This window comes from Erinaceus europaeus, chromosome 2, assembly GCF_950295315.1.
Source record: "Erinaceus europaeus chromosome 2, mEriEur2.1, whole genome shotgun sequence".
In the NCBI taxonomy this organism is placed as follows: Eukaryota; Metazoa; Chordata; class Mammalia; order Eulipotyphla; family Erinaceidae; genus Erinaceus; species Erinaceus europaeus.
Window position 1 is genome coordinate 193,729,051 of NC_080163.1, and position 14,749 is coordinate 193,743,799.

The 14,749-nt window shown below is 40.3% G+C and overlaps 1 protein-coding gene across 1 annotated transcript in view; it reads left to right on the forward strand.

Annotated features, from left to right (window-relative positions):
- NDNF (neuron derived neurotrophic factor) overlaps positions 1 to 14,749 on the forward strand; it is a 45,725-nt gene that overhangs the window by 22,474 nt on the left and 8,502 nt on the right. Inside the window, exons 2-3 of the mRNA XM_060186085.1 lie at positions 8,160 to 8,348; positions 13,429 to 13,553. Coding sequence (XP_060042068.1) covers positions 8,161 to 8,348; positions 13,429 to 13,553 — 313 coding nt within the window. The 5' untranslated portion in view covers position 8,160. The remainder of the gene's footprint in view (positions 1 to 8,159; positions 8,349 to 13,428; positions 13,554 to 14,749) is intronic.

The window sequence follows — 14,749 nt, forward strand, 5'->3', positions numbered from 1 at the left end:
GATGGTGGAACTTGCTTCTATCATGTTACTCACAGGGAGACTTACTCTTCTGAGAACTCAGTGGAACACTCATAATGCCTTTAATCTATGCGACACTTCATTTCAGAGATCCTTGGTCAGTTACATAAAAACCTGAAAGAACTTTTTTATTTACCAGATTTGCAAGTTCCTCCCATGAGTGAGTTAATACAACTAAATAGCATTCTATATTATAAGACAGCTTCTTGGTGGTTTGGAATATTTTCCTATGCTTAGGGCAAGGTTTTCAATTAAGATTTGTGGTTAAATTCACATAATATATCTTTTTTGCATTTAATATATCTTTTAAAGTAGAATAATATGGGCCATATTTATATATTTATTCTCACTGTTGACACAATTTCAAATAGAAAATTTTTATTACATTTACTAAGTGAATCAGTGGTCTAGCCAAGATTGACAAATTGACTAAACCAATCTGATGTAATTGAAAATGAATCTTGTAAAAATTACAGTCATGTTGTTGCTGTTGACACTTGGGACATGTCACTTTTGCTTTGAAGACATGTTATGGTGTGGGGAATAATGGAGGTCATCTAGATGTTTGGTTGATATACTGGTAACTGATCCTAACTTTCTCTACTTTTTTCCTTCTTGCTTACTATATGGCCATTTTTCCAGTTCATAAGTATTTCCATGAGTTTCTGGGGGAATAGAATCTGCAAGTTCCATTGGACAATTGATTTCAGCCATGCTAAAAGCTCCATAGAATGAATGAACACTGCAAACTCTACAATCTAAGAATGGCTGGGGCTTTTCGGTTTTCTGTTGTTCTGCTTCCTACCTTTCCTGAACAAAAAAAAAAAAATTCCATAGGGCGGCAGAAATAGTTCACCTGGTTAGTTTGTTGCTTTACTAGGTGTGTAACCCAAGTTATACACCTGAACCCCACTGCACTAGAAGAAATTTCAGGGCCCTCTCTCTCTCTCTCTCTCTCTTTCTCTCTCTTTTTCTCTCTCTCTCTTTCTAACCTAGGGGTCAGGTTGTGGTGCACCCTGTTGAGCACATATGTCTCAGTAAACCAAGTTTAAGCCCCCAGTCTCCACCTGGGAAGGAAGCTTCACAAGTGGTGAAGCAGGTCTGTAGATATCTCTCCCTATCTCCTCATTCCCCTCTCAGTCTCTCTCTGTCCTATCAAATGAAAGAACAGAGAAAAAAATATTTCCTGTCCTGTCACTGACATTTTCTACAAAGCCACCTTTATGCATGCCGTGTGGGTGGAGGTCTAGGAGACTTACAGAGGGGGTGAAGGAGCAGCTGTAGTCATCATTCTCATCCAGAGGACACCCTCTGACCACTCTTGAGCTGTAGTAAGCACAGTTTCATACTTGGAAGGTTTTGCAGAATCACTGCTTATGGGCCTGGTGGTGATGGACTAGGTAGAGTGTACATATAACCATGCACAAGGACCTGGGTTCAAGCCACGCAAGGAGGAAGCTTCACATGCTGTAGAGCAGACCTCCAAGTGTCTCTACTTTCGATCTGTATCATTCACCCTTGACCAAACAAACAACAAGAATGGGGGAGGGCTGTTGGGAGTGGTGAGTTCCTTATGTAGGCACTGTGCTCTGGTGCCAGCCCTGGTGACCAAATAGATACATTAAATTAAATTACTGCTCATTTTCCTCTAATATCAACGAACTGGACTCATGTAATGTTTCTAGACAGTTTGTATGTGTGACTTACATGGATTTCATAAAAGGTTATATACTTGACAGTGCCCAAACCTCACTCTACTGTTTTAGTCTACCACATGGTTAAACTTAGGGCAGTTTTATTTCACCAGAGAACTTCTTTTTATCTAGGACACTGGCATTCCAAAGGGTAACACCCCCTCCCATCAGCAATAATTCATTTTCTAGAGATGGAGGCATAGCACAGCACATCATTGATATGTTTTTCCCTCCCTCCTTCTCTATCTCTTTTCTCTCTTTCTCAGAGGAGAGTATCTTTCTTTAGGGGGCGAGGTGGCACCAGGGTTATTACAGGGGCTCAGTTGCCTGCACAAAGACTCCACTGCTTCCAGTAACCTTTTTGTTCTTTCTTTTATGATAGATGGTGAGAGACAGAGATAGAGAGAAAGAGAGAGGAAAGATAGAGAGATGGAAGAGGAGACACATGTGTAGCACTGGCCCACTGCTTGTAAAGGTTCCCTTTGCAGGTGGGAACCAAGGGCTTGAACCCATGTCCTCAGGCATGGTAACATGTGTGCTCTACTGGGTGTGCCACAACTGACCCCCTAAATAAATTGTATTTTCTCACTTCAGCTTGGTAGGACTTGAAAGTGTGGCCAAATATTAAGGAGGCTTCTGACAACATGAAAAAAAAAATCTGTATTTCAGATCAGCATCTATTTACTTGATAAGCCAGAACTTTTCAAGAAATAAAGTTCATCTTCTCAGTAACAGGATAACACCACCAAGTTTTTCTTGGCTGTGAATAAATTCGAAAGCATGTTGACGGATCTCCCTAGCAAAGTAGAAATATTTGGAATCATCCTAGCAACATTCAATTTCTATTTGAAGTGGATGCTTGATTGTGGAAAGAGAGCAAGATTTGCTGTCCAGCCACCAGATTGCTGGGACAAAGGAAATAATGCTGAAAGGGAAAGTCCAGGAAGTGCTATTTAATCTATTCTTTAAATCTAAGTAAAAGCAAGCTCTAGATACCTAGCAGTAAGGGCGGGGGGGGGAATGAGAAGGAAAGTTAGACCATTAGAGGGCACTTTTTTTCTTCTATAAAAGAATTCATTTTCAGTTACTTGTTTTAAGTGACTAATTCTTAAGCTGAATATCTGAATGTGACTATTTCTTGGTGGTAAAAGCATCAATAACATCTTAAAACCATCCTCTTTTTTTTCTTTTCAGTTTTTTTTTTTTTTTTTTGGATAGGACAGAGAGTAATTGAGAGGAAGGGAGAATAGACACATGCAGATTTACTTCACTGCTTATGAAGCAACCCCCTTGCAGATGGGGAGCCTGGGGCTCAATCAGGGATCCTTGTGCCGGTCCTTGCTTCCTTCTATGTGTGCTTAACCTAATGTGCCACCGCTTGGCCCCTTGATTCTTCTTTTAATTTCATGTTTTTTGGGGAAAAAATATACCTGTAATCTGGTCAAATGGATTGAATGATTAATTTTTCCTAATAACCAGGTAAGTTGTTACCTAGTAATAGTGAATATGACTAGACAGGATAATTGAAAGCACTAATCCTATAAAACATAAGGTCTAATAAATTAAGTTTTTTAAAAAAAATAAGTTTTTTTTTTCTTCAAGTCATGCTTGTTTTCGACCCCTCGGGAAAGTATCTGTTTTTCACATTAACTGGTGTGGTTAAATATCTTTCAGAAACCAGAATTTTGCCCTGACAGTTTTTTGCCTTTTAATATAAGAGTATTTTTTAATAAACAAAAGACAAAGTTGACTCTATTTTCTATTGGCAACATAAATAGAAATGTGTACCTGAGCCAGAAAGTAAACAAGCCAGTAAAATAATTCATTAAGTCAAAGCTTAGTATCAGGGCTTAGTCAAGATTTTATTCTGCTTGCCAACCACTAAGCTAACCTGCCATAGTTTCATGGGTCAAGAGGACATGAAACTCTTGTGTCAAAGACAAAAGACTTTTCCATTCAGATCAGTGACATTATCCACAGTGCTATTCTGTATTATTCTATACCTCCCCAACTTCCTGACTCCTATATTCCACAGTCTGAGACCAAGAAGGGCTGATGGCAACAACAACATATATAACCCCATAGAATGGATTTTTTAAATCTACCAGACTTATCAGTGGGGCTTGGTGACAGCACTACAAATTCACTGCTCCCTGTAGCCATTTTATCCTTTTTATTTTCCTTTCTACTTTTTATGTGATAGGGCAGAGATAAATTGAGAAGGGCAGGGGAAATAGGGAGAGAGATAGATTAACGCCTGCAGACCTCCTTCATTGTACATGAAGTTTCCCCCCTGCAGGTGGGGAGTGGGGAATTGAACCCAGGTCCTTGCCATGGTAACTTGTGTGCTCAGTCAGGTGGACTGCATTTGATTGCAGCATAAGATCCTGTGCATTGAGAGCCCAGATCTTTTATACTCAGTAGTGACCATGCCTACTCTTGGCTCCAAGGGCTTTATCTTCCAAAACTGTTTAGCACACAAACATCTAGGAGGAGACAATCTGGAACAAAGGCAAGCAGGACTTCTGCTCCCAAAGTTTTCAAAACCATGGGAAATGACTTTCCATTACAAACTTTGCATAATACTATAATTTAAATTGCTCACCTAAGTCAATGCTAATTTGCTAAGTAGCCAGTAGGAGAATATGTCGTATCATACATACTTAATCATGTAGCTAAAATTACTTCTGTATAAGTACCGCGCACTAACCAGTTGCGCGCTAAAATTACTTCTAATGAACAGTTCACACTTCTCATGTCATGCTTTCACTAGATGCTCTTACCTGACCACACCTTAATTTCATAATTTCTGAAATGAGAAAAATAAGAGTGCCTACATCATAGGGTTTTGGCTAGCATTAGAAAAGAACACACACACACACACACACACACACTGATACATATCTTATAAGAGTAACTGGCATGTATTATGCACATTGCAAAATATTAATATTGTTACTGATTCAAAATTCACCTGATAATAAATTGTTTTAATTAATAGAAAAGTCTTCCCAAGGGCAGCCAGTTCTCTGACTCTGGGTCTGACCTATATATCCCAAATACCCTGTGGCCTTAAACAGCTTGTCTCATTTATCTGTGCAATTGACAGCTGTGTAGTTGCCAACGTGGGACTTAGTGAGGGAAAGCTGCTCGTGAGAGGTTCTAGGGCAGACACTTCAAGGCTCTCACAAGCAAAGGCTGCCTTGGCATGTTTGCTCTAAGTCACTAATGAGTGTGGAGAGCCAACATCTAGCCATTTCTACAGAGGCACATTTTATTGTCTGGTCTCAGGAGACAAGCTCCAGGGTTGTTACTACAAAGCAAAAGGAACAAGCTTCCGTATGCAGAAATGAGACATAGTTCTAAACAGAGGCAGCAGGTCAGATTCTACTCATTTGCTATTTCTGTTAGTAGAGGGGTAGGATCGAGGGCTATGAATGGAAATTCCAGCCATTTTGGTCCACCATGTCCTTGAAGGTTTAAAATTGGTTCACTGGGTTTTAATTCTAATCCAGTCAGCCATGTCTGGTAGCTCTATCCCTTGTCTGCAACTAGTAGCTTGTGGGCTACCACTAATACCTTCAATTTTCCTTGGATTTCTTCTTCACAATTGTTTGCATAACTGAGGGCAGGTTGCTTAATGAAACATATAAGGAGACCTGTGCTTATTCTTAAACTGCTTTCTGGCTGGGAAGAGGACAGTGGTATTTAGTTCAGATTCAGCCATTATCAAGAGTTCAGAGATTACTGATCTGTTCTTTTCAGAAGCCTGAGGTCCAGAGTAGTTAAGGAGCTTGCCTACCATCACAGACCAAATTCAGAGCTGACACTAAGAAGCAGAAGATCATTTGGTCTCAGTTAAATCTTCTTTCAATGGAGATACAACCTGGTAGATGACAGCCTCCTGTGTGAGATTATAATGACTTTCCTTCTTCTTCTTCTAGCGTTTGCCCTTCTTCCGTAGCCAGTCAACAGCAAAGCTGTCAGGAGCTGCTTGTTGCTGGCTTTGAAAGTGACTGGGATCCATGTGGATTCAGTCGGCTAGGAAGGATCGTCAGTTTCCCCAATGAATGGGTACTCACGGGATGCACCACGAGAAGGTCGATCCAATGCAACCCTGACTTTCCTGAAACACATTTTAAAGACTAAATATTTGGAGTCTGTGGTCAGGTACACCTGGATTTATGTCTTGTCTTTACATGAAAGGAGTCTTATTTCTATATAAGAACAGCTCCTACTTCACATGGTTACTATGAGGGTTAAAGGCACTCATGCAGTTCACGAACGTGGCACCCTGTTTTGCACTTGATAACCTCTCAGTCATAGCAGATATTTTGCATAGAAAACTGTAGAGCACATGGAAAAAAAATAGACTTAAAAAAAACTGATCTTTTTTAACTAGCTCACTATAAAGACACTGTTTCTCACATTCTCATAAAAAAGGAAGTCTTACTCCCTTCAAAGAGTTTTTTTTTTTTAGCTATATGAACCTATTTTTTATGGCACTTGAGGAGAGAAAAGTAAAGTCCAGTGATATTTCAAGTAGAGGTGACCTCATAGCTACAGTCATGAATATTTAGAAACAGACCTGGCTGTGTCTCATTTCAAATTATGCCAAATATTTGCACTAATTTTTTTCTCAATATTTAAAGTCCTCAACTGTAAAAAGCCTTCACCTCCCTCCCTAATACTTGAAATCCCTTATGTATGTTGTCAGCAAGATAAGGGAAAGCTTAACTCTTTACACATTTCTCATGGGGGCAAGAGGGTGGGGGGATGTACCAAATCCTCAGAGGTTGCAGACCTTTCACAAGCACTTGACAGAAGAAGAGTTTGCCTACCTGAGGCTTCTACCTGGTGGGGACTCTGAGGTGGGTAGATGGTAGTGTCCTCCTTGCCAGCAACCCTTCATAAACACACAGTCAAGAAGGAGCCATGTTTGCTCATAGGAACTACACTGGAAGCTAGTGCTGAATGCCAAAGTGTGACTCACTGAAAATACTCTCTGGGGGGTCAGGACAGATGACCTAACTGTGCAACTTCCCTAGAAGCTGATCTGAGAATGGCAAACGAGGACCACTTTCTGAGATGATGTAAAGGGTTTTGTACCGACAGTGGGTGGGAGAATCTGATCATCTTGCTGCAATTCAGCTTTAGTCAATAACTCACCTCATGTTCTCGCCAAATCCGCTTACTCTGTGAAGGAGTTGCACTTAACTCATCTCTGAAAATCTCTGATTTTATGAAAATCTGTTTTGGGTAATTAGACTGATATGCATGTGTATAATCACTAGCTGGATTTTAAGCAAGAGTAAAAGTATTTATGTGGGCACAGCAAAATAATCACTTGGCTAGTGCGCTGTTTTGTCTCGTGTGTGACCCAGGTTTGAGCCCAATGCCCACTGCATTAGAGGAAGCTCTGGTGATGGAGTTCCCCCACCCCTTTTCTCTGACCCATGTATCTCTGTCTCTATGTATATGTATCTGGAATAGTCAGCTCTGAGAGGAGAAATCTCAGGGATAACAAAAAAATAATGCAGTCATAATTTTCTGGCTATCAGTGCATCTCTGTGATTGGTTAGGGTTCAAGCTCTGAGCCATTTTATTTTATTTGTTTAGTAAATTGTGACTGGGGCATCACCATTCTGGGCTGACTTTTTCAGATAGGAAGAAAAGAACAAGACAGAGTGAGTGTAAGAGAGAAACAGAGAGACCCCAGCACCAAGGTCACACCTCCCCCTCTCTAATACCATAGAACTCAGATGTGGTCTACCAGGGGCTCTACCCTGGGTTGTACACATATCAGGTGAGCTAACTATCTCCAGCCCCTCCACACATTGTGATATAAATATCTACAGTGATCATATAGGCTTCTGCCATGATGAAGTGTATATAGTTTTTCCCTTTGCATCTCTAGGAAAATCAATGTTCTTTCATTTAAAAATCACTTACACACCAGAAATTCTAGTAAATTCATTCTCAACTCCATAAAAGAGCTTGAAGGAAAAAAAAAACACAATAAAGTGGGTTAAGTACACGTGGTGCAAAGCCCAAGGACCTGCATAAGGATCCCGGTTCAAGCCCCCAGCTCCCCACCTGCAGGGGAGTCACTTCACAGCCTGTGAAGCAGGTCCGCAGGTGTCTATCTTTCTCTCCCCCTCTCTGCCTTCCCCTCTTCTCTCCATTTCTCTCTGTCCTATATAACGACAACATTAATAACTACAACAATAAAACAACAAGGGCAACAAAAAGTAATAAATAAATATTTTTTAAAACCACAAAAAAACAATAAAGTTACCTTCCAGAGTATATGCATGGATCCAGAATATAGAATATACTTCAAAGTACCTAACAATGCTATGACAATGTTGACCCATTAAGAATTCTGTGCTCTACCCCAGTGCCTGCTTACAGCACTAATCTAAGCGTTCTTTTCTGTTGTCCCAGGATGATGCCCCTCCATTGGTTTCTGCTGTGGATGCTGTTACCCTTGAGCTCAAGGGCCCAGAAGTTACCCACTCGAGATGAGGAACTTTTTCAAATGCAGATGCGGGACAAGGCATTTTTTCATGATTCGTCCGTAATTCCAGATGGAGCCGAAATTAGCAGCTATCTCTTTAGAGATACGCCTAAAAGGTATTCCCCCTGAAGTATTCTACTTGCCACTAAGCTCATAAAAGACATCTCTGAAAGAAAGTTATAAGACTAAGGTTGAATCTTTTACAGTCAACCTTCAAATACCATTGTCTTTTTTTTGCTCTTAAGTAAGAAAAAACAAAGACTGTGGAACCTTTAACCCATTCAATGAAGACTCTTGATTCCTCCTGATTGTGAGCTTCTTTTGGGTGGAAGGGGCTGTCTTTGCATTCCTGACATTTTGGAAATCTATTTTCTCACCTACAGGACAATAGGAAATTTCTAAGAAGGATTATGTAGGGTTAAATAAAATTAACTAAATAGCTATGATTCTTCAAAGGTTTGCATTGAGTCTTACAAGGACAACACTTCCTTAAACAATACGATCAGGCTTTGAGTAATTCAAACAAAACAGTGATAAAACTGACACTCTTTTCACCTTGATTTTAGCTTAGCATCAACATATTGGGCTCACATAATGCTTCAAGTATTTTGACTGCTTAAAAACAAATAAAAGGACTAAATAAAACAGTAAGAAACTTTTGGACTATTGAAACAAACTAGTGGTTGCCAGAAGCCAAGTAGGATAGGAAAATCAAAACAAAGCTATATGGTGAAGGACAGAACTGGACAGCTCACAGTGAGCTTCATGTAGTACATGCACATCTTGATTTTCAGTGCTGTGTACATGACATTTACATAGTGTCAGAGTACAATACTACTTCAATAACAAGAATATGTTGCAAAGCTACACAGGGTAACTTGGGAGGTAGTTTAGCAGATAGAACTCATGCCTTATGCCCTGGCTTAATCCCTGAAAACACATGGGAGCCAGAGCGAAAGTTGAATGGTGCTTTTTTGTAGCCTCCTCCCCATCCTCTTCCTCTTCCTCCTCCTTCTTCCCCTTCCCCTTCCCATTATTTTTCTTCTTCTTTCTCTCTTTCTCTCTCTCTCTCTTTCTATCTCCCCTCCCTTTTCAGTCTCTTTCTGTCCTATCCAATAAAGTGGAAAAAATGACCACCAGGAGCAGTGGATTTTTAGTGTCTACACTGAGCCCCAGTGATAACCCTAGAGGGAAGGGGGGTGTAAAGGTGTCTTGAATCAGGTGATAACAGGGAAAATGGAACACACTGATGGATTCCCAGTGTATTTTACAAATGGGACCCCTCACCCACCACCTCACTAAAATCCACAGACTCAGTATGTGTGGAGTGGAAAGAAAAGAAAATTTTCAGGGTAGGGCCTGGTGATGGCTCACCCACCTAGAGCTCATGTTGCCATGTTCCAGGACCTGGATTCAAGTCCATGGTCACCACCTGCAGAGGGGAAGCTTCACAAACAATGGAGATGTCTCCCTTTCATGCTGTCTCTCTCTTTCTCTTGTTTCTCATGCTCTATCCAGACAAATGGCCACATGAAGCAATGAAGTCCTGTAGGCACTGAGCCCCAGCCTTAACTCTGGTGGGGAACAGAAGGAGGGAGGGAAGGAAAAAAGTGAAGAAATTAGAGATGTGACTCAGTGTTAAAGCACATACGTTGTATGTATACAGTCCTGGGTTTGATCCCTGGCCCAAAGAAGGGAGGGAGGGAAGAGTGAGTTAAGAATAACCCTTCACTGTTGTTCCTGAACATCTTAAGCATTGCAGGTGTCATTTACTGAGAAGAGATAGATAGGAATAGAAGCTGACTAGGTTTGAGAGAGTATGTGGCAAGAACCAGAACTTTGCATTAGCTATCTTAAGTTTGAAATTCTCTGTCATATCTAAGTAAAGATGGCAATAAACTACTCATATCTAGAATTTCAGGCTGACGCTTTAAATCTGGGTGTTGTTCTTGTAAAAGCAGTGAAAGCTATGAGCCTGAGAGAGATCATACAGAAAAGACTAAACAGAAAAGAGACAGCCTATCCCGGACTCTGGATCACCTTCCTGTATGGGTTAGACATTGGGGAGGTGAGCAGGAACTGCAGAAGAGACTGGTGAAGTAGAGTGCCCTGGTGGTAAGGCTGTGAGAAGCTCTCAGTGGTGAGCAGGAAGTGATTAAAGATACCCAGCAGCTATAGTCTACAGGAGGTGAGGCTTGTTTATCTGTGACATGGAACCAGTGAGTAACTCTGGGCTTGGTGGAACTAAAAACCACTGTTTCCTTGCTTGCAAGATTATAAGCTTTGAAAGGCAATTAAACGAAATCATCTAAGTTATTCACTGCAAGATGATACAGCATTGTTTTTACTTTCAGCAGTAGTTTTATTGCCCTTAAAAAAAAAAGGCCTTTGAGGCCAATGAAATAGCTATTTCACTTGTATAGTGTGCTGCATGGTCATGTGTGAGATCCATGTTCAAGCCAGCCCCCCCACCCCTGAGCATTAAAGGAAGCTCCAGTCCTGAGAGCTTTTTCGTTCTCTACTTATCTGCCTCTGTCTGAAAACAAAGTGAAACAAAACCCAGGGAAAAAAATGTTTTTAAATCACTGGGCTGTTTAATTCAACAGAAATCCTTAGTGTCAAATGATAGGTATATTTTTGCTGATAAATACAGTGATCTTTACTGTTTAAATACTTTTTAACTGAAAGGATTAATGATTTACAGTGAATACAGTTTTTGATGCATGTATAAAATTTCTCAATTTTTCTGTAAAACTCTCTCACCCCCCAGCCTAGGTCCTCCTCCACTATCTTGCTCCAGGACCTAAAACAACCTCTCCCTGCAGAACTTCCCCCAGAGTCCTTTCCTTTGGTGTTATACAGCAAAACCAGTCCAGGTTCTACTTTGCGTTTCCCCTTTCTGTTCTTATTTTGCAACTCCTGTCCATGAGTGAGATTATCCCATATTCATCCTTCTCATTCTGGCTGATCTCACTTCACACGATTCCTTCAAGCTCCATCCAAGATGAGGTAAAGAAGGTGAATTCATCATTCTTAATAGCTGAATAGTATTCTTTTGTGGATATACACCACAACTTTCTCAGCCACCCATCTGTTGTTGGACACCTGGGTTGCTTCCAGGATTTGGCTGTTACAAATTGTGCTGCTGTTAATATAGGTGTACACAAATATTTTTAGATGCGCTTGACTGATTCCTTAGGATATATCCCCAGGAGAGGAATTATAGGGTCATAGGAATTATAGGGTCAATTTCTAGCCTTCTGCGAGTTCTCCAGACTGCTCTTCACAGGGGTTGGGCCAATTGACATTCCCACCAGCAGTGCAGGAGGGTTCCTTTGTCCCCACAACCTCTCCAGCATTTGTTGCTGCTATTTTTTCTGGTGTATGACATTCTCACAGGAGTGAAATGGTATCTCATTGTTGTCTTTATTTGCATTTATCTGACAATCAGTTATTTGAAGCATTTTTTCATGTGCCTGTTGGCCTTTTGGATTCTTCTGCAGTGAATATTCTCCATATCCTCTCCTCACTTTTGGATATGGTCATTTGTTGTTGTTGTTGTTATTGTTGTTGCTGAGTTTGGTGAGCTCTTTATGTCCTTTGGTTATGAATGTTATGTCTGATGTGTACTTAGTAAAGATCACCCATTCCATAAGGAGTCTCTTTGCTTGGGTGGTGGTTTCTTTTGCTCTGCAGAAGCTTTTCAATTTGACATTGTCCCACTGGCTATTTATTTATTTATTTTGTCTTCCTTGCAATTGGACCTGTTTCATTGAAAATTCATATACAGTCTAGATGGGAAACAGTTCTGATACTTTCCTCAAATATTTGATAATTTCTAGTGTAACATCCAACTCCTTGATTCATTTAGAGTTTACTTTATATGTGGTAAGATGTAGTGCTTTAGTTTCATTCTTCTGCAAGTTTCAACCTAATTTCCCCAACACTATTTGTTGAAAAGACTCTCTTTTCTCTATTTAATAGTTTGGGCCTCCCTGTCAAAATTAGATGTCTTTAAGTGTGGGAGAGTGCACATATTATCATGTGCAAGAACTAGGGTCAAGCCCTGGGTCCCCACCTGACAGGGAAGCTTCAAGAACAGTGAGGCTGCAGGTGTCTCTCTTTCTCCCTATGGCCCCCTTCCTTCTCAGTTTCTCTCTCTCAATAAAAGAACGGAGAAACATGGAGTAAAAATAGCCAGCAAGGTGGTGGTAAAAATAATTTTGAGTTTTTTTTTTTTAAATCAAACCTTTCTGGTAGACTTGCTGTTCCTGAAAATGTCTTCACAAGAAATTTACTACTTTTATTGCCAACAGAACCATCAACTGTGGTTGCTTTTGCAAGCATGTTAGCCAAAAGAATTCCTAACCATAACTATGAGTAATTATAGCATTATAAAAAGTTGTAAATTCCATAGTACATGCATAGGTAGGCCAGATGTGCACTATAATTTTCATCTTACAAGATAAACAAGTCAGAAGTTAAATGTGTGTGTGTGACTTTTGAAATAGCAGTTACATATGTCTGAGTTGCCTACAGGGTAACTACAAAGAATTGATTCTTTTTATTTTGCTTTTTAAATGATTGTTTGCTTGTGAGAAAGAAGATGTGTATTGTAGAGAGAAAGTTCCAGAGTATCACTCTGGCAAGTCCCAGTGCTGGGAGTAGAATTCAGAATCTCATGCTTGGCAGTTCAATACCTTATTCACTCTGCCACCTCCCAGGCTACAAGCACTGATTACTAAGACTAAATATTTTTGGTTCAAAATTTTATTATTTTACAGTGTTGTAAAAGTACCTCTTCTTTCAGAACCTGAAGCTGAAAGTATCATGATTTGTGTCAAACAGCCAGTCCAATGCAGTGCTCCATTAAATGAGTAAAAGATGAGCCAACTATGTAATCATTTCACTGGCGGATTAATGAATTACAGTACAATTGTTGACACATAGGTAGAACCTCCCATCTCCCTATGAAGATGACCGTAGATCACAAAGTGTTTTTGCAATGTTTTCTTCTATGTATCTGGTTCGATGTCCATGCTTTTGATTTATTTATCTTTGGTCTTATTTATGTTTGTGCATGGTGGTCCACTGTCATTCTTCTATATGTTTCAACCCAGTTTGTTTTCCACTGAGTCTTGGTTGTGAACATCTTGAGTGCCTGATCTCAGTCTGAAGTGCTGCACTTTCCCACAGATATTTCTTTGTGGTAGAGGAAGACAACACCCCATTCTCTGTCACGGTAACCCCATGTGATGCACCTCTAGAGTGGAAGCTGACTCTCCAGGAGCTGCCTGAGGAATCCAGTGGGGATGGCTCAGGTAAGCACCTCTAGGTCTGCCTCATACCTCCTCCCCTTGCCCTCCCCCCCCCCCCACAGGGTTGCTTGTTAGCAGACATCACAGGCCATCAGACACACCCGAGATTTGGGACAGAGAGGAAAGAAATGAAAGGTAATATCAGATGGCGCTGATCTTAGTAAAATGAAAGGCCAGAAGAGACAGTTGTGGAGATGTAAGGAGTGAGAGAGTAAGGAAAAGTCTGGACTAGACCCTTTAACTATGGTTTGCAGTTTGGGCTGATTAATGGAACCACCACTGGGGGCTTTAAATACTACTAGTGCCTGGGTCTGCCCTCAGAGGTTATGATTTAATTGTCCTGTTGTGTGGTCTGGACACTGAAATTATAAAATATCCTGACATACAGCCACAGTTAAGAATGTCTGATCCCAGGGCTGGGGAGAAAGCACAATGATTATACAAAAGTCTTTCATGAACCTGAAACTCCAGGGTTCCAGGTTCAACCCCCTGCACCTACATATGCCAGAGCTGAGCAGTGTTCTGGTTTAAAAAAATAATAATAATAAAGAATGTCTGATCTCTCCAGAATCAAGGTTGGACACAAAAAAAAGGGTGGGAAAGGGCATTTAGCATCACTGAAAGTCCAGGATGAAAAAGAAAGTCAGTTGGAGATAATGGAAAAAAGGCAGATGAAGAGTTAGCTGTCTGTGCCTCCATGTTCACCACAGCATTATTCACAATAGCCAAGAGTTAGAAACAATCTGAGTGTCCATTGACAGGCAATTGAGTAAAGATGATATGCTAGATATACAAAATGAAATACTACCCAGCTAGGAAGAAGAGACAGTCTTGCTTTTGTTACAACATATATAAACCTAGATGTGGATTAAATACTTAGTGAGATTCAACCAGAGAAAAACAAGTACTGTCAGATTCCACTCTTGTGTGGGACATAAACAAAGTTCACAAATGAACAAAAATCAACTTTGACAACATAAGACTTTTGACAACATAAGACTTTGACAACATAAGACTTTTGACAACTTTGACAACATAAGACTTTTGACACCTTACAGATGGTTACTAGAAGGGAAAGGGGAATAAAAAGGGTGGGCCAGTTAGATAAAACACATCAGTTGGCTGGTGAAGGATGGAATTAGACTTTAGTGACAAGTATAATATACTGTGAACAGGCATTGATTCAGAATGATGTTGAT